Source organism: Thalassophryne amazonica, chromosome 1, assembly GCF_902500255.1.
Source record: "Thalassophryne amazonica chromosome 1, fThaAma1.1, whole genome shotgun sequence".
In the NCBI taxonomy this organism is placed as follows: domain Eukaryota; kingdom Metazoa; phylum Chordata; class Actinopteri; order Batrachoidiformes; family Batrachoididae; genus Thalassophryne; species Thalassophryne amazonica.
This window is the reverse complement of record NC_047103.1, coordinates 159,477,296-159,500,629: the sequence shown is the minus strand read 5'-3', so window position 1 is coordinate 159,500,629 and position 23,334 is coordinate 159,477,296. Positions and strand designations below refer to the sequence as shown.

General features: G+C 43.0%; 1 protein-coding gene across 4 annotated transcripts in view; it reads right to left on the bottom strand.

The window, feature by feature from the left end:
• Positions 1-1,074: 1,074 nt before the first annotated feature.
• raph1b (Ras association (RalGDS/AF-6) and pleckstrin homology domains 1b) overlaps positions 1,075-23,334 on the bottom strand; it is a 107,637-nt gene continuing 85,377 nt past the window's right edge. For 3 of the 4 annotated variants that reach the window (XM_034177472.1, XM_034177475.1, XM_034177473.1), the window contains 10 exons: positions 20,167-20,244; positions 18,368-18,527; positions 14,865-14,986; positions 14,547-14,612; positions 14,325-14,468; positions 11,599-11,709; positions 7,164-7,262; positions 6,955-7,075; positions 4,651-4,787; positions 1,075-4,556 (listed from right to left, as the gene is read on the bottom strand). In XM_034177472.1, coding sequence (XP_034033363.1) covers positions 2,019-4,556; positions 4,651-4,787; positions 6,955-7,075; positions 7,164-7,262; positions 11,599-11,709; positions 14,325-14,468; positions 14,547-14,612; positions 14,865-14,986; positions 18,368-18,527; positions 20,167-20,244 — 3,576 coding nt within the window. In that variant the 3' untranslated portion in view covers positions 1,075-2,018. Of the gene's footprint in view, positions 4,557-4,650; positions 4,788-6,954; positions 7,076-7,163; positions 7,263-11,598; positions 11,710-14,324; positions 14,469-14,546; positions 14,613-14,864; positions 14,987-18,367; positions 18,528-20,166; positions 20,245-20,457; positions 22,727-23,334 lie in introns of those variants that run through there. The other variant, XM_034177483.1, reaches the window with a different exon arrangement.

The window sequence follows — 23,334 nt, the reverse complement described above, 5'->3', positions numbered from 1 at the left end:
ATACCAAACAACTCTAGCACACCATAAAACCACTAGAGGGAGCAAGAGGTCCACTTATTGATGCCAATCTGGTGCAGAAATGCATTAGCTGAGCCCAGTCTGTACGCATCATACATTTAAACCAAATAACTCTCACACACATTCCAGGTTGTTTTTTTTTTTTTTTTTTTTTTGACATTTATATTGTGATTTTCAGTTTATATGCAAGAGGACACACATTTACACCATTTGCAGCTGTATTTTCTTCATTGCATTTGGCCCCTCCCACATCCTGACAACAGCACATCACCACTTACATCCTGATAGTCAGTTATATGAAAAGTGTCCGAGTTGGATAAAACATCATGTTTAGCCAGTTTTCTTGCGGATTTGTCCGTTACACTAAAAACCACTGCAACAAACTACCACACCGGAGCCGGTTTTAACAGTCTGTGACGTTAACCATTTATCAACCTGACACACAAGGACACGCTGAGGGGGAGACTGCTTACAGGTGAGTGCAAGCACCCAAAAACTGAAGGCATCGCTGCAAAGAATCAAAACCTTCCATGAGCTGCATAACACAAACGCCTTAGTCCCTGTATGCTCGAGGCTGACGCAATAATGGCACCATGAAGAAAGAAGATACATTAAACACACACAAAAAAGCAACATTAAGCCTAACGGCAGTCATCGTCACTGATTACATCATTTAATCTTCTGTACACAAACAAGAGAAATGTGTCTTTTTTTTCCTGACCAGTTGAATAAACGTCACAATGTGGCCTCTGTGTTCTACATCCTTCATTGCTATACCATGTGACTTTGACGGCGGCGGGGACGAACAGTAAGAGCAGCAGCTACAACTGTACAAATAAAAATGCAAGGATGGGGTCCAGGATCGTGTCAACGAACAGTCCACCAACAGCAATACACCATCGTAAGAGTCCACACTGTTCACAGAAGTCCATTACAAGCTTTGCATTAAATAACAATATAAAATAGTAAGGTGTAGTTTTCTTCAAAGTGTTTTCAGTTACATGGAGTCCAGACTCCATTTGCCCTTTGGAAGTATCGCTTTTCTGCTAAGACATCAGTGCAAGACTTTATGAATAAAGCTTGCATTTAGATTTCAAAATTTCAAGGTTTTTTTTTTTTTGACTCACTGAATCAGTGCCTTCATGTATGCAATTCATCTTTTTAATACATTCCATTGTCCCCAAATGTTGGTTTGTTCCTCTTGAGTGTTGCATGAACAGCTTTTAAAAGAAAACTACTTTATATATATAAAAAAACCTTTCATTCATCAGTCATTAAATAATTTTTATATATATATAAAAGCAAACCTAACAGTCCATGTCCTGTGACGGCCCTCCTCATTTCCCCAAACATATAAATCATACATACACATGTGCACGCACTCCAGGTATCATATGCACACCTTCAACATATTGTATGCATGCGCACCACATATTGTGTGCACACAATCTGCCCCGCACACACACACACACACACACCCAAGCTTCATGTTTTACAGTTTGTAGCTACATGAGGTCCATGCAGTATCAAAGTGGAAAAATCCTGATGAGTTTTTCCCTTTTCTGTCTCCAATTTGTGGCGTGAAGTTACGGCAAACAAGTGGGGGCATGGTTTGGCTCAGACGTGGATCCAGTAACATTTGCTGAAAGCGTATTAGTGTTTATTTCGTCCTGCTTGGTGTACCAGATGAGTGGGCATTACCATACAATACAAGATACCGCCAACAATCACAGGAAAATTTAATTTACTTTTCTGTGATGCCAAACTTGCTCCAGTCCAAATGTAAGTAAACCCCACTGATGCAGAAGGCCAAGCAGTATTTTGTAAACACTAACTGATCATGTCTGGTTTGGCATTCAGTATATACAAAGTCATTTATTAAGCATCATAATCCCAGAGAACAGAAATTCAAAAAGAGTTTCAGTTTCACTAATGAATGGTCATTTCCATATGTTCTTTCATTGTCCATCACTGCGTCTGGACCGCCAGTAATTTCAGCACTATCCAGTAAGTTTGGTGGCGTCTCCTCGTTTGGGTGGTGCAGGCGGTGGTCCCCGTCGTAGTGTTGCATAGCCTGAGATGTTTCCAGACATGTAGGCACCATTTCCTCCATTGCTCTGATTTTCCTGGTCCAAGAGGAGCTCTGGGGGTGGTGGCGGCAGTGCCATGTCGTCCATAGTTCCAATAGGGTCCAGCTTGCCAGAAAGGCCAGAAGAGTTTAAGGAACCCTGCCGGCCTACTGATTTACGCTTCAGGGTCCGGTGGAGATCTTCCAGGAAGTTGGGCTGGCCTGAACTGTCCTTTGGGGATGTGGGTGGAGGGAGTTGGTGTGGTGGCGAGAGTGGTGGAGGCTCTGCGGTGGTGTTATTACGCCGTGCAAGTGTGGGTGGTGGAGTCTTCTTCAGAGAACCCTTTCCCCAGGAAGAGTTGCTGATGAGCGGGACAGGTGGAGGAGGGGGAGGAGGGGGTGCCTGGGGCTGTGGGTTAACCACAGCAACCCGAGGTGGTCCACTGTGGTTGTCACTACCAGGAGGCGGTGGAGGGGGGAGAAGCTCTGAGGCTGGAGGAGGTGGGGGGAAGTAGGTGCATTCAGGTGGTGGAGAAGGGAAGTCGCCACCGGACTGCTTCACTTGATTCACTTTGGCTTGGAGTGCCAAGGGTAGGTTGGCCAGGTTGAGCTTGCCTGGTTTTGGGGGCGCAGGAGGCCCATTGGAGAAATCCTTGGAGGGAGATCCTTTGGATGAAGAGACAGAGCATGAGGAGGCTGGAGAAGTGTTGGTCTGAGGAGCAAACTTACTGAGAAGGTTTCTCCTGGATTCCTGGTAGAAAGGCGAGGCATTGGACTTGATGCTGGAGTTCCTCTGAGGAGTGGGAGGAGGCTTTTTACCTTCCAGACTGGAGGAACCAGGTGGCGACCTGTTAATGGATGAGCCTAGATTTACAGGAGGGAGAGGCGGTGGTGGAGGGGTGGGCCCTGTGACAGGGAGTGGTGGTGGAGGAGGTGGAGGAGCAGGGAAACCAGTGCTGCCATCTGAAGGAGGTGGTGGGAACTCTGGAGACTGCAGCTGCTGGACTCCTCCAGGCTGCCATTTTGGTTTGGTCTTGACTGCAGGTGGGGAGAGGGGCACTTTGGGACTCTCTGTATGACTGACTACTTGGAGCGAAGCTCCTGGAAACTTACTGGCTATTTGCTTCACTGAAGATGCGGACGCAGGAGCTCCTGTTGAAACAGATGTTGGCTTAGACAGGCTCTGCTGCTTGAGCAGAGTTGGAGGAGGCTGAACAGATGTGTGGCCAGTCTGTAGGCTGAATTGCTTTTTGAGAGGTGCAGGTGCAGGAGGGGGTGGTGGTGGTGGCGGCGGCGGTGGGGCTGGACCACTCAGAACTGCAGAAGGTGGGGCAGGTGGGAACGGAGAGACAGGTGACACAGGTTTTCCGGTGGTGTGAGGAATAAAGCCTAGGGTAAAGGTTTTAGGTGGTGCTGGTGGAGGTGCAGGAGGAGGTGGAAACTGGGCTGGGACTGGAAACTGCTGAGGGGTTGGAGGTGGGGGGGGAGGAGGAGGAGGCAGTGGTGGAGCGGGAACATGTGGTGGGGGCTCTTCAAGGCCTTCATTTGAAGATGGGAGGTCCCGTGGTGGGCTAGGAAACCTCTCCTTAAGTGCATGCTTTAGCTCATTAGGGTAAATGGGTCGACACAAACCTGACATTGGAACCGGTTCAGTGGGAGGAGGCGGTGGCGGCGGAGGAGGGGGAGGAAAAGCCATTTCATTGGTCTGTGGATCAGCTGGCGGTATTGGAGGTGGAAGGCTAATGGCCGGTAAAACAGCTGGGCTTGGTGTTCCAAACTTCAAAGCTGCCATGGCTGAAACTGGAGTCAGCATCGACATTGAAGTGGGATTTTGAGGTGGAGGAGGTGGTGGAGGAGGCGGGACAGTAGTCCTTGCAGCAATGTGATTGACATTGGTCTTGCCTGACGTGTGAGCTGCTGAAGGTGTTGGACCATGGGACTGCTGAACCTTTGCACCAAGATAATTGGGCAGCTTGTAGTGATTGGCTCCCTGGGAGGCGTTCTGTTTGTACAGCCTGGTTATTGTACTGTACTTATACATGTGCACAGTTGGTGAGTACTTTGGCACACATTCAATAAGGGGTTGGGAAGGAAGAGGAGGTGGTGGTAGAGGAGGAGGAGGAGGTGGAGGTGGAGTTGGAGGAACCTGTTGTTTCTCCTCTGGTGGGACATGGTTGTAACAGTCAATGGTCTGCGGCTGTTGCTGCTGTTGAGGCAACTGTGGTGGTTGCTGAGGGCGCTGAGGCGACTGGGTCGGTGGCTGTGGTGCCTGTTGCGGAGACTGAGGCTGGGGGGGCAGGTGCTGCGGTGTAGTTGGTGTCTGGGGGTGCATGGGTGGATGCTGATGAGGTTGGGGGTGGGTCTGAGGTGGTGGCATCACTGCTGGGTGCTCAGCTGAATGCTGGCTGTGATGTCGATGAGTGTGTGAACCATGGGATAGTGTAGAACCTCTGGATGTCTCCATTCTCATCTGACAGAAGAAACAGTGTGTCAGCACTTTCAGTTTTAGTTTTTAAGTATTCACCCATGCAACAATATCTTGGTGTATAAAAGAGAAGACACACCTTTGAGTTTTCCTCAATCTGAGTACCCCTCTTCCAGGCCTCAGAGAAAATGGAGCTCACCACACTCTGGGATCTCCCATGAGAAGAGCTTGTGTCCACCCCACTGTCTGAATGGCCTGAATGATTCGACTGGGACTCTGGAAGAACACACAAATGACTTTAAGGTCTTCTGAGAGACTTACATAGAACATTCAACACCATGAAGCTATGATACAGCCTGTAAAAGTACCATACCACATTGAAAGAGTCAATATTAAGCGTCACACTGACGTTGCTCACCAGATGAATAAAAACACATTATGACTGGCATCAGCCCAAAAATTCCCCATAGTCATTAAGATAAATGGACCCTTAACATAAAGCAGGTCTCACACCTGGCGAATGTGCACGGCTCATGTAATGGTCAAGGGGGAAGAGAGGAGCTCAGTATTCAACTTGACATGGCTTGATCAAGTCAGGAAAGGCCGGTTAAACTTGTGCAGGCTTTGAACATGTTCAAAATTTTCCAGAGTTCAGCCAGCCTTCTGGCTGTTGTGGCCCGACTCATGCTCAGATGGGGTGGTCCAGTAGGCATGGGCTGGTATGACATTTGGACAGTAACAACATTATGGCTATTTGCATATGAAGCGCGCGTGATTCAGGCGCATTAATTGACACGATGTCTACTGCTACGAGCACTATACCACTGATAACTTTAGAGAAAATATCAAAATAATAGTCACTCTTTTAGACATGTAGCATCTGCCCACAGGAAATATGACTTACTAGCTTAGGGAGAAACGTGGCTGGAATAAGGTCCGGAACTCCGGATGCTCAATACTTGGCCCAGCTTCACCAACAAAGTGCTTGAAATAGATGCATTTGTCCTTGTTGATATGTTTGTGGGAGAATTTGGTCGACCACAAGCACGACTCCACGAGTCCACCGCTTGTACTTCTCAATGTTTTCAAAGATGGGATAAAGTTTACTCCTTCCATGTAATCCTTTGCGGGTATTTTGAATCGCTCCAAGTCTGACACAGGCCATAGCTACAGTGCTCCGGCTACCACTGTCAACCAGCATGTTTTGCATGTTGGACGACCTCCTTCCTCCAATTCATTGGAGTCTGCCTTTTTACGGTATCCAAAGTAATCCCATACAGCCAACTTGGTCCTTTTAGACGGAGGGAAAACTTCAGTGCAGGCTTCACCTTCTTCAGCCATGATGCAGAGCTAGCTAATGTTAGCTGCCTGTTTGTAAACAGAGACAGAGGTGCGCAGCAGGGGGGAGGGCGGCAGCAGCCACCTCTGTTTGGCCTGTCAGGAATTCTCAAAACCCGCTCATACCGTAGGGACGGTATAACGGAAAATTTTAGTGGTTTTGATACAGTGGCTTTTTCAAACCGCGGTATACCGTGAAACCAGTTATCGACCCATGTCTATGGCCCAGTACAGGCTTGGCGCAACCCAATGTCCAATTTTCAAGGTGAGAATGGAAACAGTTAATGAGAAATAGAATGAGTCGAGGAAGTCTTTGTTTGGACTCCATATTTTCCTGGAGTTACACCTCACTGCACACCACGATGGTAGCTGAATCCGGCCAAGCATCTGCGGCGGTGGGGTCGCTTTTCAAATGTTCAGGATGACTCTATACTGAATGTAGCTAGGCTAAAGCTACCTGGGGAAATCCAAAGGTTTTGGCACACCTATGTGCTCAATAATAGAGCAGGTAGCTCAGCGTATAAGGAGTTGGCCTGTCAACACGTAGACCTGGGTTTGAATCCCGCTCATGCTACATGTCTGGACAAGACTCTTAATCTGCATTCTTCCAGCCAGTCCACCCAGATGCACATGGGTACCGGCCACAGCTAACGAAGTAGCCTGCATTGGACTGGCATCCCGTCCAGGGGGTATCGTAGACTCTCATCTGCTTCACGCTACAGAATCTGGAGCTAAGCACCAGTACAAATGGGCCTCAGGGCCTATATAGGACTGCTATGTGGTCAATATAAGTTTCACAAAAGTGCAAAAACCATTTACTACTTAATTATCATAGTAATACAGATTTAGAGGAAAGAAAGTGACGTCATTATAATTCAGGTTTAATCCCACTATAGCTTTTTGCACAACATTCAGGACTAAATCCTAGAACAAGAGTTTCTCTACATATCAGCTGCACTATGAAAGCCATCTACACTTGATTTTGACACAAGCAGTCAATGATGTGAAACATAAATACACATATGTTACCAGTGTTTATCAACTACATGTTTTATTTCAATGCTATTATTGTTGTATTGAGCCTGTGATGACACAGTGAACCAACCAGGTATGCTGGCAGAGCTGGAGCCTGATCGGATGCTGGAAGTAGAGAGAGAGGACCAATCGTAGGCTGCCTCCGTTCTCTTCATGGCTTCCTGGTAGTTTGCGTACAGCTGCTTTCCATACTACACAGGAACACAAAGTAGCCAATCACGATGATTAAGAATGATATGATTTGTCTTTATTAAAGTAAGAACTATGGTGTAAACATACCTTGGCAATCCGAATTCCATTCACCCATTGGTGCAGGGTCCTGACATCATCACAGCAGAGGTATTTGATATACTGTGACTTCTTCTGGATTTGAGGGTGCTATAATAAACAGGTAAATATGGAAGCCACAAGTCAACAAATGACTGACATTTCTAGTTAACAAGAATACTCTTTGGATTATTTCTAAAATAAGATCTAGGTTTTATTAATCTACATTATCCAAAATAACAGCTCAGCATGTGTGATGTAATTTTACCAAAGACGAGCATCTTATGATAATATGCTAATGCCACAAGATGATTATTTTGTGTACTCATGATAACATTTAACAGATGTTTGGAAGAATAAGTATAATACTCTGTTGCATAGACAAGTCAACAGCATTTATAAAAAACACATCTGATATATTCAAATGATGCATGCTAAAATGTATATCGTGTGCAAATGTATGCTGTTTATTTTTCATGAAAAAAAAGAGACCAGAATTTGGAGCAAAGGGTGTAATTTGAGTAAAGCATTTAATTTTTTAAGGAAAGGAACACTGAATTAAAACCATTCATACTGGTGAAAAATGATATGTGTTTTTAAAGGAAGGGTAAAATTTTAATGACCCAGAGGTGAACTCTCCAGGCCTGGGGATTGTCCAAGAAGTAATCTCATCACACCTGCATATTGGCTGAAAAAACAATGTCATTAACAGCTGTATTTATTGGTGTAAGATTTGCTAAGTTTGGAAAGACCACCCACTTGAGGTGGAGAAAACTGACCCCTGTAAAGGTATAACGGTGACTGCAAACCATTGTGTTTCGAAGCTGCTATGGTGTTTTTTGATGTGGATCGCTTCATTTGCCTGCAAATAAAACTGTTGCTCTGGGACAGTGGTGGTTTTGCCCGGGGCGGCATTTATGGGTGGGCGGCACTGTGGGCACGAGCACTTAAAAAACAAACAAACAAAAAAAAAAATCTCTACCGCAAAATGGTTTTCTTGTCACTGTGTAGAATTGGCAAATTGACGCCCCCTGCAGGCAGCTGCAGGTGCCCCTGCTTGCTGTGTGAGAGTGCACAGAAGCAGTGAGAAAGTGAAAGAAAGGGGAGGGGCGCGCAGGGGACAGTTCACCTCTTTGTAAAGAAAGGGACAAGGTGGGGTGGTCCATGGGCTAAAGTCAGTTACACCTCGACTTTCTTCCAAATAATGCACATCTCATTCATAATATTATAAATACAGGCTTATAATTCCTGCATGTCTTTCTGAATTGCGTGAAATGGCCTACTGCACACGGAGAGGATTCGGCTGCAGCCCCAGCTGGACACAGCCGAATTCTCTCTGTGTGCGGCACGAAACCGATGACAGGCGCTCTCCTCCCATGTGGTCTGCGGATCATCCAGCAAACAACACCGGCAGCCTTTGAAAGCAGACAAAAGTGTAAGAACGGGTTTGAATGTCACCAGAGAGGACAAACTGCCCAATTGTGCAAAAAAGTTTGCAGAATGAAGAGCCTGCCTATTTGTAAAGACGGCTTAGAACTTATGCTGTGTTCACATTACGAGCTGATGTGACTGAATCTGACCCTTTTTTGTGTCTGCAAAAGTATGTTTTACAAAGGTTTTCCAGCAGCTGGCAACTCTTTTGTTGTCATGTACACTGACAAAATAATAACATTTAAAATGAGGCTTATCTTCATAATTAACTGGTTTATTTGATGAAGAAAAAGAATCACATTTGATTTCATTGGCACGGGAATGCGAGTAACATTTCAGTTTAGATTTTCTTTTGATCTACAGATGAAGACCAAAAATTAGGGAGGAAATAAAAGGCAAACATTACATTATCAAATATCTGTCAAACCTAAAACTTTAGCACATTAATTAATGCTAAGTATGAACACATTTAGCCTAATATTTACAAAAATCAAGCTAAATATTTAGCTACGTGTTGAGACAAATATGTACCTTAATAAAAAAAGTTAATTGTTAAAACAGACAGTTTTAACAGATAAAACAGATTCATAAAGCCTCTAATGACAGACATTTATCATGGAAGGGTGTGTTTATTCAAATTTGCAATTCATGGATGTTTTGTTTTAGAGTTATATTGTAGCCTGCAGTCTTATGGTGTCAACTGCAATTTCAGGGGCACTTCTAAAATATTAATAATAATTTTTTTTAAAAATGTGCAAAATTTTGTGAGCTTTTTTCGGGGGTGAGGGCTCTCAGACAGGGTCTTGTCTGTGGAGTTTTTCAGTGTAGAACCGCCACTGTTCTGGGACATCGACTTTTCTCTGACTCAACAGTTTTAAGATGATTTTTTTTTTTTTTTTTAATAATTGAGCACAGCTAAAAGACTTTTTGTCTGGTGACTCTGTCCTGAAAACTCATGCCCCTATTTTAAGGAAATGCAACAAATGGATGTGGAATGCATGCACGTAACCACACCTCTATTCGGAATCTCTTCACAGGACAACAGTTTCAAACAATGTAAAGAATCCGAGACTGTATTTATAATTTTCTGGACGATAGTAATGTTTGTATTTTATGCATAGTAGAATACTTGTGTCAAATGTACATGTACGTATATGTATATGCCAGTTTAATGTTTAACGCTGTTTAATGTTGTGTGTGGTAACCCACATTAATTCATACTTTTGCCCACATTTATTTTATATATATATTTGTTAATACCATTACTGTAGGTTTAACTACGCTATTATACTTTATACACTAATTACCGTTTTTGTTTATCGTGTTGCTGGGTACAGTTGGCTTATTTATGGCTAATTTAGCTCTTCTACTATAACTAGATTATTTTCCCCATTTACAATTCTATTTTACATGGTGTAGATTTTTAATGATTCATCAGTTTATGTGTTCCTTTAAAGATATCAACATACGAGGTCTGTCCATAAAGTATCGTACCTTTTTATTATTTTTTTTAAACCATATGGATTTGATTCATATGTTTTCACGTCAGACAAGCTTGAACCCTTCCACGCCTGTCGGTGACGTCATTCGCCTGTGAGCACACCTTGTGGAAGGAGTGGTCCCGCCCCGTCGTCGGATTTTCATTGTCTGGAAATGGCGGAATGATTTGGGGGTTTTTTCCATCAGAATTTTTTCAGAAGCTGTTAGAGAATGGCACCTGGAAACTATTCGAAAAATTTATCTGGCTTTCGGTGAAAATTTTACGGGCTTCACAGAGAATAAGGTCTGGTAGTACAGCTTTAAGGACCCCTTTAAGGACGCTCAGCGCGCCGCGCTCAGCGTGCCGCGCTCCGAGCTGCGACGACACGGCACAAGCCACCGGACCATTTCTGAGCTGATGGCTCTGTGGATACGAGACCGTCGTGTGCTCTTTCTCTGGTTATCACAAGAGCTGGACATCAGCCATTTTCTGGCAGATTTCACTTTTAACAAGAGATTTTGTCATGGAAAGCCGCGCGGAGGCTTCGCACGTCACGACCAATTCGCTTTGGAAGCGAGACAAAGGAACACCTCCATTTCGGCGTGTCAGAGGACAAGTTTGGACATGTCCAGCTCTCCACAATTTCACTGATACTTACTGGACTGGTAAGCACTGAAAGCCGAGATAGCTTCTGAAAAAATTCTGATGGAAAAAAACCCCAAATCATTCCGCCATTTCCAGACAATGAAAATCCGACGATGGGGCGGGACCACTCCTTCCACAAGGCGTGCTCACAGACGAATGACGTCACCGACAGGCATGGAAAAACTCATGCATGCGCACAAGGGTTCAAGCTTGTCTGACGTGAAAACATATGAATCAAATCCATATAGTTTAAAAAAAAAAAAAAAAAAAAGGTACGATACTTTATGGACAGACCTCGTATAGTACCTTAGTTCTTAGATTTCCATTTGATAGCATAATGATTATACTTTTTATTTTCCTATAGCATGCTAACAGAGTTACTTTAGATAGATACCAGTACACTCACTCACTCATAGCTTCTGTTTCTATAGCTTAGCCTACTAACTATATTTGATTTTACTACTAGTCTACATACTAAATTACCTATACTACAATCTTCTCCTGTGGTGTCTTATCATTCTTATGTCTTATTATTTATTATATATACCTTTTTCTTGAGCTGCTTGGGTGGGTAGGGAGAGTTCCCATGGGATAAAAAAAGCTTTTTAACCTACCATCCCTGGTTCTCAAGACCAGGCACCTAAGTGGCTCTACACTACTCTTTTCTATGCTCCTATTTTACTCTTTCTTTTTAGATATTTAGATATACCTTTGTATACTGGCATAGTTCCACCTTAGAATTGGAATATAATATATAAGATATACCTTACTGAATTTTCATGTCTATGCACTAACTGTAAAACTTAATTTTGGGGAGGCATTTCCAGATACCAAACAACATCACAAGTTTCTCAATCAGCAGAAGATACAGTACAAGCCACAAGGTGTCACCTTGAGGGCCAGGCAGTAGTCAGTTGGAGACTTGTATTTGCTGCGGTAGTCCTGACCGTAATACACGTTAACATGATCCAACTGCAAGAAGCACACAAGGTCTCTGGAAGCCTGTGGAAAAGGAGACAAGAGCAGGTACAGGATTAATGCTGACTTTCTTAGAACTTGAACGAGGCTGACTGAGTCTGCTAATCTTTCCAGGGGAGCGTTCCACAAAAGCAGAGTTCCACTAGCATGGGCCACAAATCCTGGCTTTATACTCTCCACCAACATGGACTGTTGCTATCTGACGATGAGTGAAATAAAAGAGTCTCGGTAACGGTTCCTGCTGTTCTGCAAGACGAACAGTTATGTTCAAAATAATAGCAGTGTGTTTAAATAAAGTGAGAAAAGCTCAAAATCCTCATAACAGCTTTTATTTCCACACACAAATGCATTGGGAACACTGCACATTATATTCCAAATCAATACAAGAAGAAAAAAAAATATCCAATTTATTATTAATTTACAGAAAGTGAAGGATAAAGGAATATTATGCTGTTCAGAAAAATAACAATGTCTGCATATTTATTTAAAAACACAAACATTTATTGTATAATGCTTGAAAACTGATCTTTCCTGTGAATCAATGAACTAATATTTAGTTGTATAGCCACTGTTTCTGATAAATGCTTCACGTCTGTGTTACATGAAGTTGATAAATGTCTGGCACCTGTGAACAGGTATTCTGGCCGAAGATGACTGGACTACATTCCATAATTCCTCTACATTTTTGCGTCTTGCCTCAGGAACAGCATTTCTGATGATACCTCATAGGTTTTCTATTGGATTAAGGTACCAGGACTGGGCTGGACACTCCATAACATTAATCTTGTTGGTCTGGAACCAAGAACTTGCTGGTGTGTTTGGTGGTGTTGTCTTGTTTCAAGGGCATTTCCTCTTCAGCATAATGCAACATGAGCTCTTCAAATATTTTGATGTATTCAAACTAGTCCATGATCCCTGGTATGTGATAAATAGGCCCAACACCATAATATGAGAAACATCCCCATGTCATGATGCTTGCTCCACCATGCATCACTGTCTTCACAGTGTACTGTGGCTTGAATTCAGTTTTCTTGGGTTGTTTGACAAACTATCTGTGGCCCCTTGACCCAAAAAGAAAAATACTGGTTTCATCAGTCCACAAAATGTTGCGCCATTTCTATTTAGGCCGGTCAATGTGTTCTTTAGCAAATTATAAACTCTTCAGCACATGATTTTTTTCAACAGTGGGACTTGGTGGGGGCTTCTTGCCCATAGCTTGGCTTCACATAGGCATCTAACTGTTATAGTACTCACAGGTAACTTTAGAACTTTTTTGATCAACGTGGAGCAGATCATTGGCTGAGTCTTTGCTATTCTGGCTATTCTTTGATACCTATGAATGGCAGTTTTCTGTTTTCTTCCCCATCTTTCTGGTTTTTGTTGCCATTTCAAAGCATCTAAGATAATTTTGGCTGAGCAGCCTATCATTTTCTGCACTTCTTTATATGTTTCTCGATCTCCAATCAACATTTTAAAGTACACTGTTCTTCTGAACAATGTCTGGAGTGACAGATTTTACTCAAACGTTCAGAGACAAATGTACTAAAACTAGCATGAACATGTGCTGCCTTCAACCTTAAATAAGGGCCACCTGTAAAGGTGCAATAAGGGTGACAGAAAGAAAAATGCAGACACTGCTATGTTTTTGAACAGCCTAATAATATTCATTTTCTTCACTTTCTCTAAAGTAATAAGAAATTTAATACATTTTTCTTCATGTTTTGATTTGGAATAGAATGTGCAGTGTTCCCAATGCATTTGCATGTCTGGAAACAAAAGCTGTTTGAAGGACTTTGAGCTTTACTTGCCTTTTTAAAGACACTGCTATTATTTTGAACAACTGGAGGTAAAATACATGTTAAACACTTTTCATATCAAAATAACTAACTTACACTGCACTAGTGTTTGTTTGGAGTGACAGCTGACTGAACAAATAGGAGACAACCAGAATGAACCACGCCTAGTTGTTAGCCTGCTCTGGAGCAGGCTATCCCAAAATACTAAAACACAGCTACTTAATTTGGCTTAATGTAACCTGCTTTCATGCAACTGATTCAGAGCTAAGTTCAGTCAAAATAAGTGGAAATGGCCGGTTTACCTGCACCCAATAAATCACCATGATGACTGGGTTTAATTTAGCCTGTTTTTGTACAACCAAGTCCAGGCTTAATTCAGCTAGGACAACTCGAAATTAATGGCTTAATCCCTTATGTTGGTTTCATGCAATACCCATAGCTCAACCCAACCTCTCCCCAAGATGCCCCAACATACCGCAAAGCCAGCTGTTGTTACTAATCTTTAGTTAACACACCCGGAAACATGGGTTAAGAGATCGTCAAACCAGGTTACTATCTTTTCTATCAGTACACCAAATGATTAATCAAATAAAGTGTATGATGAGGAATGTCTGACTGTAAAATGACTTTGGGCGAGAACAGTGACAGAAATAGAAGATGTGCAGAGGAAATCCTCTCTGGGTAAATCACTTAAATTATTAGACCCTAAACAGGAAATACCAGAGTGAATGATGAAGATCTGGTTCTCATAACCCTGGATCACATTTCTGCACTGTCTTCATTTTGTTTCAGTAGAGACAGTGGAGCGTCCACACCAGTGGATGTCCACTGAGCTGCACTGACCTTGGCTTTGCCTTTGGGGACATAATAGATTCCTGAAGCCCTGAGGAGAAAGTAGCGTTTCTTCCAGGACTTCTTCCCATCCTCCTTCAGCCACAGTACCCCCTCGATCTCTGGCACAGATACCGAGCCCCCACAGAAACAGTCCTGATGGACACACTCGTGTTACTGTTTGGATCAGCAGAAGAGAGGTGGCAGCTGAAATTTGTGCTTGTATGTTCCTACCTCCAATAAAGCCTCTTTATTCCTGTCGGCCATCTCTGATGTCTCCTTCCGCCCCAACAAGTAGTTCTAGACATGATTGAGAAGAGGAAGTGCAGTAGACGTCAAGAGAGAAGGTGGAGTGTAAAAACCGGTGGTTCACCTCATGCTGTGTTAAATTATTCACCTTTACTCTCTTTAGTGCTTTGACCTACTTCTTATTCCCAAACACAGCGTATTCGTGATGGCTTTACTGGCTATGCAGGCGCTCAGCATGTATAAACAATGAGCAGACATGAACATTCCTCATTCTGTTGTGAATGTTAGATAGTGTGCAGTCACCTGAGGGTTCTTGAAAAGCGCGTACTTCTCGATGCGTTCAATGAACATCAGCTTGTTATGGCTGTCCCGGGTCCAGTTTAAGAGATTCTCCACCAGGTTCTCATGATCCTCAAAAATACGTTCTAGGGTGGAAGAGCAAGTTATGAAGGTGAGATGCATATTGTGTGATTTTATTTTTTATTTTTGTGGACAAGCTTCATATGTGCACTTAATGTTGTTCCTTCGGGGCTTTCTGTTTGCATGGGGCAGAACCGTTAACCGTGAGCCTAGCAACTAGCCTTAGGTCATAAACACTGACTCACCCAATTATATTTGTTATATTTGAAGCCTAGAGTGTTTACATTGTGTTGCCCCCAGCATCGGTTTCTACTTTACTGGTACAATGATTAAGTGGCTGTGCTAACCATTACAGTAATAATTATTACAACAGCAGGCACGCACAGCTAACGCAAGTACTATTTTATTAATTTGTGCAATAGCAGGTAAAACTGCAGGATAACTTGGCCACTATTGTAACAAATGTTAGTAATTCATCTTACCATAGACACAAACACACACACATACAATGCATCCAGAAGTACAGCACAGTATGTACATAAGTATTCACAGTCTTTGCCATGAAGCTCAAAATTGAGCTCAGGTGCATCCTGTTTCCACTGATCATCCTTGAGATGTTTCGACAGCTTAAATGGAGTCCACCTGCTGGAGTTCAGCTGACTGGACAAGATTTGGAAAGGCACACACCTGTCTACATGTAAGGTCCCACAGCTGTCAGTGCATGTCAGAGCACAAACCAAGCATGAAGTCAGAAGAATTGTCTGTAGACCTCCGAGACAGGACTGTCTTGAGGCAGAAATCTGGGGAAGGCTACAGAAACATTTCTGCTGCTTTGAAGGTCCCAATGAGCACAGTGGCCTCCATTATCTGTAAATGGAAGACGTTCGGGTCCTCCAGGACTCTTCCCAGAGCTGGCCGCCCGTCTAAACTAAGCAATTGGGGGAGAAGGGCCTTAGTCAGGGAGGTGACCAAGAAGCTGATGGTCACTCTGTCAGAGGTCCAGCATTCCTCTGTGGAGAGAGGAGAACCATCTCTGCAGCAATCCACCAATCAGGTCTGTATGGTAGAGTGGCCAGACGGAAGCCACTCCTTAGTAAAAGGCACATGGCAGCCCACCTGGAGTTTGACAAAAGGCACCTGAAGGACTCTCAGACCACGAGAAACAAAATTCTCTGGTCTGATGAGACTAAGATTGAACTCTTTGGTGTGAATGCCAGGCATTATGTTTGGAGGAAACCAGGCACCATCCCTACCGTGAAACACGGTGGTGGTGGCAGCATCATGCTGTGGGGATGTTTTTCAGTGACAGGAACTGGGAGACTAGTCAGGATTGAAGGAAAGATGAATGCAGCAATGGACAGAGACATCCGGGATGAAAACCTGCTCCAGAGCACTTCTGACCGAAGACTTGGGCAACCGTTCATCTTTCAGCAGGACAATGACCCTAAGCACACAGCCAAGATATCAAAGGAGTGGTTTCAGGACAACTCTGTGAATGTCCTTGAGTGGCCCAGCCAGAGCCCAGACCTGAATCCGACTGAACATCTCTGGAGAGATCTGAAAATGGCTGTGCACAGACGCTCCCCATCCAACCTGATGGAGCTTGAGAGGTGCTGCAAAGAGGAAGGGTCAAACCTGCCCCCCCCCCCCCAAAAGATGCACTGTATACACACATAGACACATATATACATATACACATACATATACACATACACATATACATATACACTCAACAAAAATATAAACGCAACACTTTTGGTTTTGCTCCCATTTTGTATGCGATGAACTCAAAGATCTAAAACTTTTTCCACATACACAATATCACCATTTCCCTCAAATATTGTTGACAAACCAGTCTAAATCTGTGATTCAATGGCTGTGCGAAGTTGCTGGATATTGGCAGGAACTGGTACACGCTGTCGTATACGCCGGTCCAGAGCCTCCCAAACATGCTCAATGGGTGACATGTCCGGTGAGTATGCCCACCATGCAAGAACTGGGACATTTTCAGCTTCCAAGAATTGTGTACAGAACCTTGCAACATGGGGCCGTGCATTATCCTGCTGCAACATGAGGTGATGTTCTTGGATGTATGGCACAACAATGGGCCTCAGGATCTCGTCACGGTATCTCTGTGCATTCAAAATGCCATCAATAAAATGCACCTGTGTTCTTCGTCCATAACAGACGCCTGCCCATACCATAACCCCACAGCCACCATGGGCCACTCCATCCACAACATTGACATCAGGAAACCGCTCACCCACACGACGCCACACACACTGTCTGCCATCTGCCCTGGACACTGTGAACCGGGATTCATCCGTGAAGAGAACACCTCTCCAACGTGCCAAACGCCAGCGAATGTGACCATTTGCCCACTCAAGTCGGTTACGACGACGAACTGGAGTCAGGTCGAGACCCCGATGAGGACGACGAGCATGCAGATGAGCTTCCCTGAGACGATTTCTGACAGTTTGTGCAGAAATTCTTTGGTTATGCAAACCGATTGTTTCAGCAGCTGTCCGAGTGGCTGGTCTCAGACGATCTTGGAGGTGAACATGCTGGATGTGGAGGTCCTGGGCTGGTGTGGTTACACGTGGTCTGCGGTTGTGAGGCTGGTTGGATGTACTGCCAAATTCTCTGAAACGCCTTTGGAGACGGCTTGTGGTAGAGAAATGAACATTCAATACACGAGCAACAGCTCTGGTTGACATTCCTGCTGTCAGCATGCCAATTGCACGCTCCCTCAAATCTTGCGACATCTGTGGCATTGTGCTGTGTGATAAAACTTCACCTTTCAGAGTGGCCTTTTATTGTGGGCAGTCTAAGGCACACCTGTGCACTAATCATGGTGTCTAATCAGCATCTTGATATGGCACACCTGTGAGGTGGGATGGATTATCTCAGCAAAGGAGAAGTGCTCACTATCACAGATTTAGACTGGTTTGTGAACAATATTTGAGGGAAATGGTGATATTGTGTATGTGGAAAAAGTTTTAGATCTTTGAGTTCATCTCATACAAAATGGGAGCAAAACCAAAAGTGTTGCGTTTATATTTTTGTTGAGTGTATGAAATGCGTGATGAATTTCAACTTTAATGATGATAGTGGATATGAAAATTAGATGAGATAAATTAGATAAAAACTGGATAAATTACCGTGGGTAGAACGGGTAACTTAGCTAGTTACTTATAAAATAGTGGTTGTGTTTCATGTGGAATTTTCCCGCTATTGCAGCAATTATTAGAAAAATGATTGTTATCTGACTAAGAACCTGTGGAACAGTCAATTGGTGATATTACTAACATTTATTACAACTCAGTAACTTAACTGCTTGGCTACCACCCCTAACATTTATTACAATGGCAAGCAAGTTAGTTGTGTAGTTGCAAGAATTGGCTGAAGTGTGGTGTAGCAGGTTTTGTGGCTGGCTCATCCCTTACCCATCTGGAGTTCTGTGATGGTCTCCACTAGAGACCAATCAGGGCTGTAGCCACAGTGAGACTTATCCAGCAGGCTGTCCAGCACCTGCCTGACTGTCTGCCGCTCATCCACCATCATGGTCTTAGAGCTCTCATCCGACATGTGGACCCTAATGACCAACTGAGGACAGAACAATGACAATGCAGAACTTACTTATGTATAACTCATTTGTAATGCCAGTGTGGCACATTTTATTTTCTTTCCATTTCAGATCTGCATTCAATCATTAAAAATTACTAGAGTTAGACACACAATATTTAAGATGCCCTACCATTCAGCATTACAGTGATTATAGTGATTAATAAATAAAGAGCAGGAGCTCAATCTTCAGTACTTATCCCGCTTGACTTGTCAGTTGCTTTACTGACGCTGCATACGACTATGTATCTATACTCTCAAACATGAGCAAATCAGCCAAAGGCATTTTTTGTTTGAATCTTATGTATCATGGCTTATGTTATGCCACAAGGATTGGTGGGAGGGCTCCTTCTCTTTGCCATCTACACCACCTCCCTGGGTCCAATTAAGCGCTTACATGGCTGCTATGCGTCACTTGACTAAAATGTCAGAGTTGGTGCTCCCCCACTATGCAAGTAGCACACTTCAACTTAATCTAACCCAAGTAACCGCTTCAAAGTAGATCATATTTTAAATCAACTTTAGTTCAATTCACATTTCCTCCCGTCATTGTTTCTAAAGCGGTTGACAACCCAGGTCATGTGTGTATGCAGTGAAGACAAGTTGTAGAATTTGGGTGGGTATTTTGTTTCAGAAATAATAAAAAACTTAAATCACAAATGAGATACACTGTTAACTTTAAAACTGTGGATTTTGCCATGCATGCAAGGAGCTCAACTGCAAACAGAGTACAACTTCTGCATTAAGAACCTTGATGACACTGTTCCCTTCAGCAAGGTTTAAAAAACAGTGTGCATCTGGTGTGTGGATTGAACCTACAACCCTCTGGGCACAAGGCCTGTGGTTTCCAGTCAAAGGAGAATTCATTCTCACACATTTCATTTATCACAGGAGAGAGCCCTAAAATTCTCCCAGTCTAACACAAATAATCCCACTGCTCAATGCTATAAATTTAATTTTAAAAAAGTAATTAATAAAATAAATAAATATACCCATATCTTCTTTCTAAATACACTGAATTATATATGAATTTTCTTGATTACCAAAGAGGAAATTGTGAGACATAGCTGTCTTTGCATAACGTTGACACAATACTTTGCTGAGCGTTTCTAATGCGTCGTCTGTACCATCGCACTGTGTCTCGTTATACTGTATTCACTCAGATTTTTTGAATCACTCTTACTATTCACTGCTTGTAAAAGGAAAATTTTGACAAACAGTCTGCCTGTGCAGGACATAGACTTCCCAATGGTAACAGGCACACAGAGCAAGGCTTCCCTGTTGTGCACACAAAATCCACTTTTGTTTTTTGGAACTGCATAAATAAGTGGTTTTGTGCAGCACAATGCATCTGGTTTCTTTCACAGTGCGCAGCCTCTCTCTCTCTTTTTTTTTTTTTTTTTTTTGCTTTTTTTGATTTCTTGTGCCTTCCCCAGCAGATACACACATAATCAAACACTGCAATGACCCATTTTCTCTGAACTGGCTTCGCTGTGAATGAAATTCACAATGAAATGAAGCCCGCAATGCGAGACAAGACCGTATTTATAATACTAGTCACAGTGGCCTTTTCTAAGACACGCTGACATGGCAAATGGACACGAACAGAAAATATTCTGACCTTTTTAACCTGTGCCTCCTTGATTTTTTCCAAGGCAACTCTAATCTTCTCCGCTTTCAGTTTGGCAGCCTGCTCCTCCTAGATTGAAACATCACAGCTCAGTTAGCGACCGTGCAATCACAAAATCTGAACCGGTTTCTCTCAGCATTACAAAATAATAATATCACACGCACACAGCCATATTAAATAGTTAGCAGCCTTCAAACCAGTTTAAATCTAGCATGTTGACATGCTGGATGTTGGGGTGAAATAGAATGCATTTTTTTCCCCCTTATGATTTGGGTCACTTACCTGCCCCCTCCAACAAGATGCCATCACATCCATTCTGCAGGTTTTAAGGGCATATGATGTCACGTGCCTGTTGTATTAATCACTTGTATGTGAATATTCAATACGACAGAAATAAACCTAATAAACCATGATGATAAATTTTTGCCATTGCAACACAAGTCCAGCATTCATTCAAACATGGCGCTTCCATTTTCAGTCTCTGGTTCCATGTTGGTTTCCTATGAAGCTGCAGTGGTTTCCTTTGATCTCACTATAGAGGGGAACAATAGTAGAAGATCCCCAAAGGGCAAAAGGCTGCGGATGATCGTACGCTCAGTCCAAAACGGCTCCTTGCCCTCCGATCAAGGATCCAATCTCCTTAAGAGATGGCATTCTTCAACTGCCAAGGGCAGAGAAAACAAAATCCATATGTGCGTGTGCATAATTCAGTTAAAGAAATGTCATCTGTCCTCCTCCTTTTATTTTTTAAACTAGCTAACTAGTTATTCCATAATCCTTGGTGGACAAAACAGAATATCAGCCAAATCAGCAGTGTCCTCCACAACACTCAAGCTAGGTTCACAGACACGCACACATGTGCTTAAGATGAGCGAAACTTGATAACTAAAATGCCAAGCGAGACAGTAGGGAAGACGATGCTCCTCCTCCTTTTACCCTCCCACCTCTCTTCCTGCTTCTTTCCCTCGCTCTACCCCTCTCTTCACTTCAGTCTCTTTACCAGATGTGGGGGTTTGGGAGCGTGCCCAATCAGTGGAGCATAATCCCCACAAAAATAGTAGAATGATGGGCCAACCAACCAGCAAGCCCCATTTGGAAGACCCTGTAACCAATGAGGATAAGGAGGGAGACCGTGACCTGCAGTGGCCCCAGAGCTAAAACTACACTGACAAGTGCAGAGAATGGTATTTGGGTGAACGAGCATCTTAAGTCCTGAATATTTGAAGCAGAATACATTCATATCGGGGTGGGGGGTGTTACCATCTACTCCTCCAGACTCCCCCTTTCCTTGACCTAGACTACCTTTTCCACATGAGCAGTTCCGGAGTGAAATAAAGCCAACACGTGGTCAACACATACCGGCAAGCTTTTAGTCACCCAACAGCGACCTTGTGTGAAAAAGAGAGAGAGGCAAAAAAGCGCAAGAGTGGAAGAGGTCACGAGGATTGTGCAGATTACAGTCTGTAGTCAATCTGAGTCACACTGGAGGTTTAGCCCCATAAACGTCAGCGTAGCCCCTCCACATCTGGCCCTCACCCACATTATTCTCGCTCCCAATGCCACCATAGCAATCTTTTCATTAGACAGTCCTTTTCCACAGGCACTTTCCCGGTCAATTGCACACTCATCTCGACCAGAGTCAACTCTGAAAGCCTCTTCTGCCTCGCTGAGAAGGGGAGAAGGAAAAAGAAAACAAAGCTTTGCAGCCTTTCCCTTTGATGTCTTTCCCACTCTCTCCCTCCTCGCTTGTTCCCAAACATTGTTTGTTCATTATTCTGATTTGCTAGTGAGCAGAGACCTTGGGAGTCCAAGCAATAGCAGCCTCCCCCTCTCCCGTCCCAGTGTCTGTGGAATGCGCAACACGAACATATAATAAAGTCCCCTGTAGCTTATATCCCTCAGGCATTCTCGCATCTCTCCTTTCGAAAGTATGTAAAAGCTTTCTACACAGATAAATACACTAGAAGCCTGTATGCCAATCTAGAAAGCAATAGCCATGAAACACTGAATTAATTCCACGTTTAGAGTCAGCTGGCAGTGATTACCCAGTATGGTAAACACCTGGCACGTGTTCAATTCAAATAAATGGAGGCAACTGAAATGATTCGGAAAAGAAATGAACAAAACAAAGGATTCTTTATGAAGAATCGCTTTTCTGAATTTGCAGGACCAACATGTGGGACCCCCAAGATTACCATCATTCCTGGTTTGCCTTATACTCTGTCATTTCTGGGTTTCCAGGCTTTGAGCTTGGCTACATGTTGGTGGTGGGATTAATCACAAGCAGCAGCAGCAGTTGACTTTAAAAATACAAATCTGCTCACATCTGATCAGCATGCACAGAAGCCAAAGATGTCAACAAATACATTTTCTGGGAATGCTGACTGCTGTAAAGTGATTTACAGTAACTCTGCTGAGAAAATTGCAGAGTTCAGGCTGCTGTATACTTCCTGTGGGTCAAAAATCTTTGTGTTTGAAGTTGAACAGGGAAAGGTCTATGGAGCTAAATCAAGGCCAAAGGTTTTGTAATCTGAAAATAAAAAAGATTGAAAAAATAAATTTTGAAACTGAAAATTAAAGTTTTGTAATCTGAAAATAAAATTGATTGAAAAAATAAATTTTGAAACTGAAAATTCAATGTTTGTTCTTGAATTTTATAATTATTTGAAAAGTATTATCAAAATAAAAATAAGTGTAAGATATATATTTTTCAGTTTAAATAAAATTTTGATTCAGCTCTAATTTTTTTGATCAAATAATTTTTTTTCATTCATATTTATTTTTTCACCTTCAGATCTTTTTTTCACTTTCAGATCTTATTTTTTCAGTTTCAAAATTTTGGCCCGTTCTGGCGTGGGAGGGCGTGGCTTCGATTGAGAGGGGCGTGGAATTGTGAGTGACAGGAGAGCAATCAGTCCTCACATGATGTTGCTTTCAGGAAACGTGGGTACTTTGATAGATAATGACAACACTTTCCACTGTATTGTCTTGATACCTGTAAATAAAGTGATGCTAATGATGTCTATTACAAGTAATTCTAGACCACTCTTCAGTGGGGGGCACAGATAACCAAAAAATTAACTTTGATAACAGATAATCAGATAACTGAAAAGTTATCTTCGATAAAGATAAAACAATAAACCCAAAAATTTATCGGAA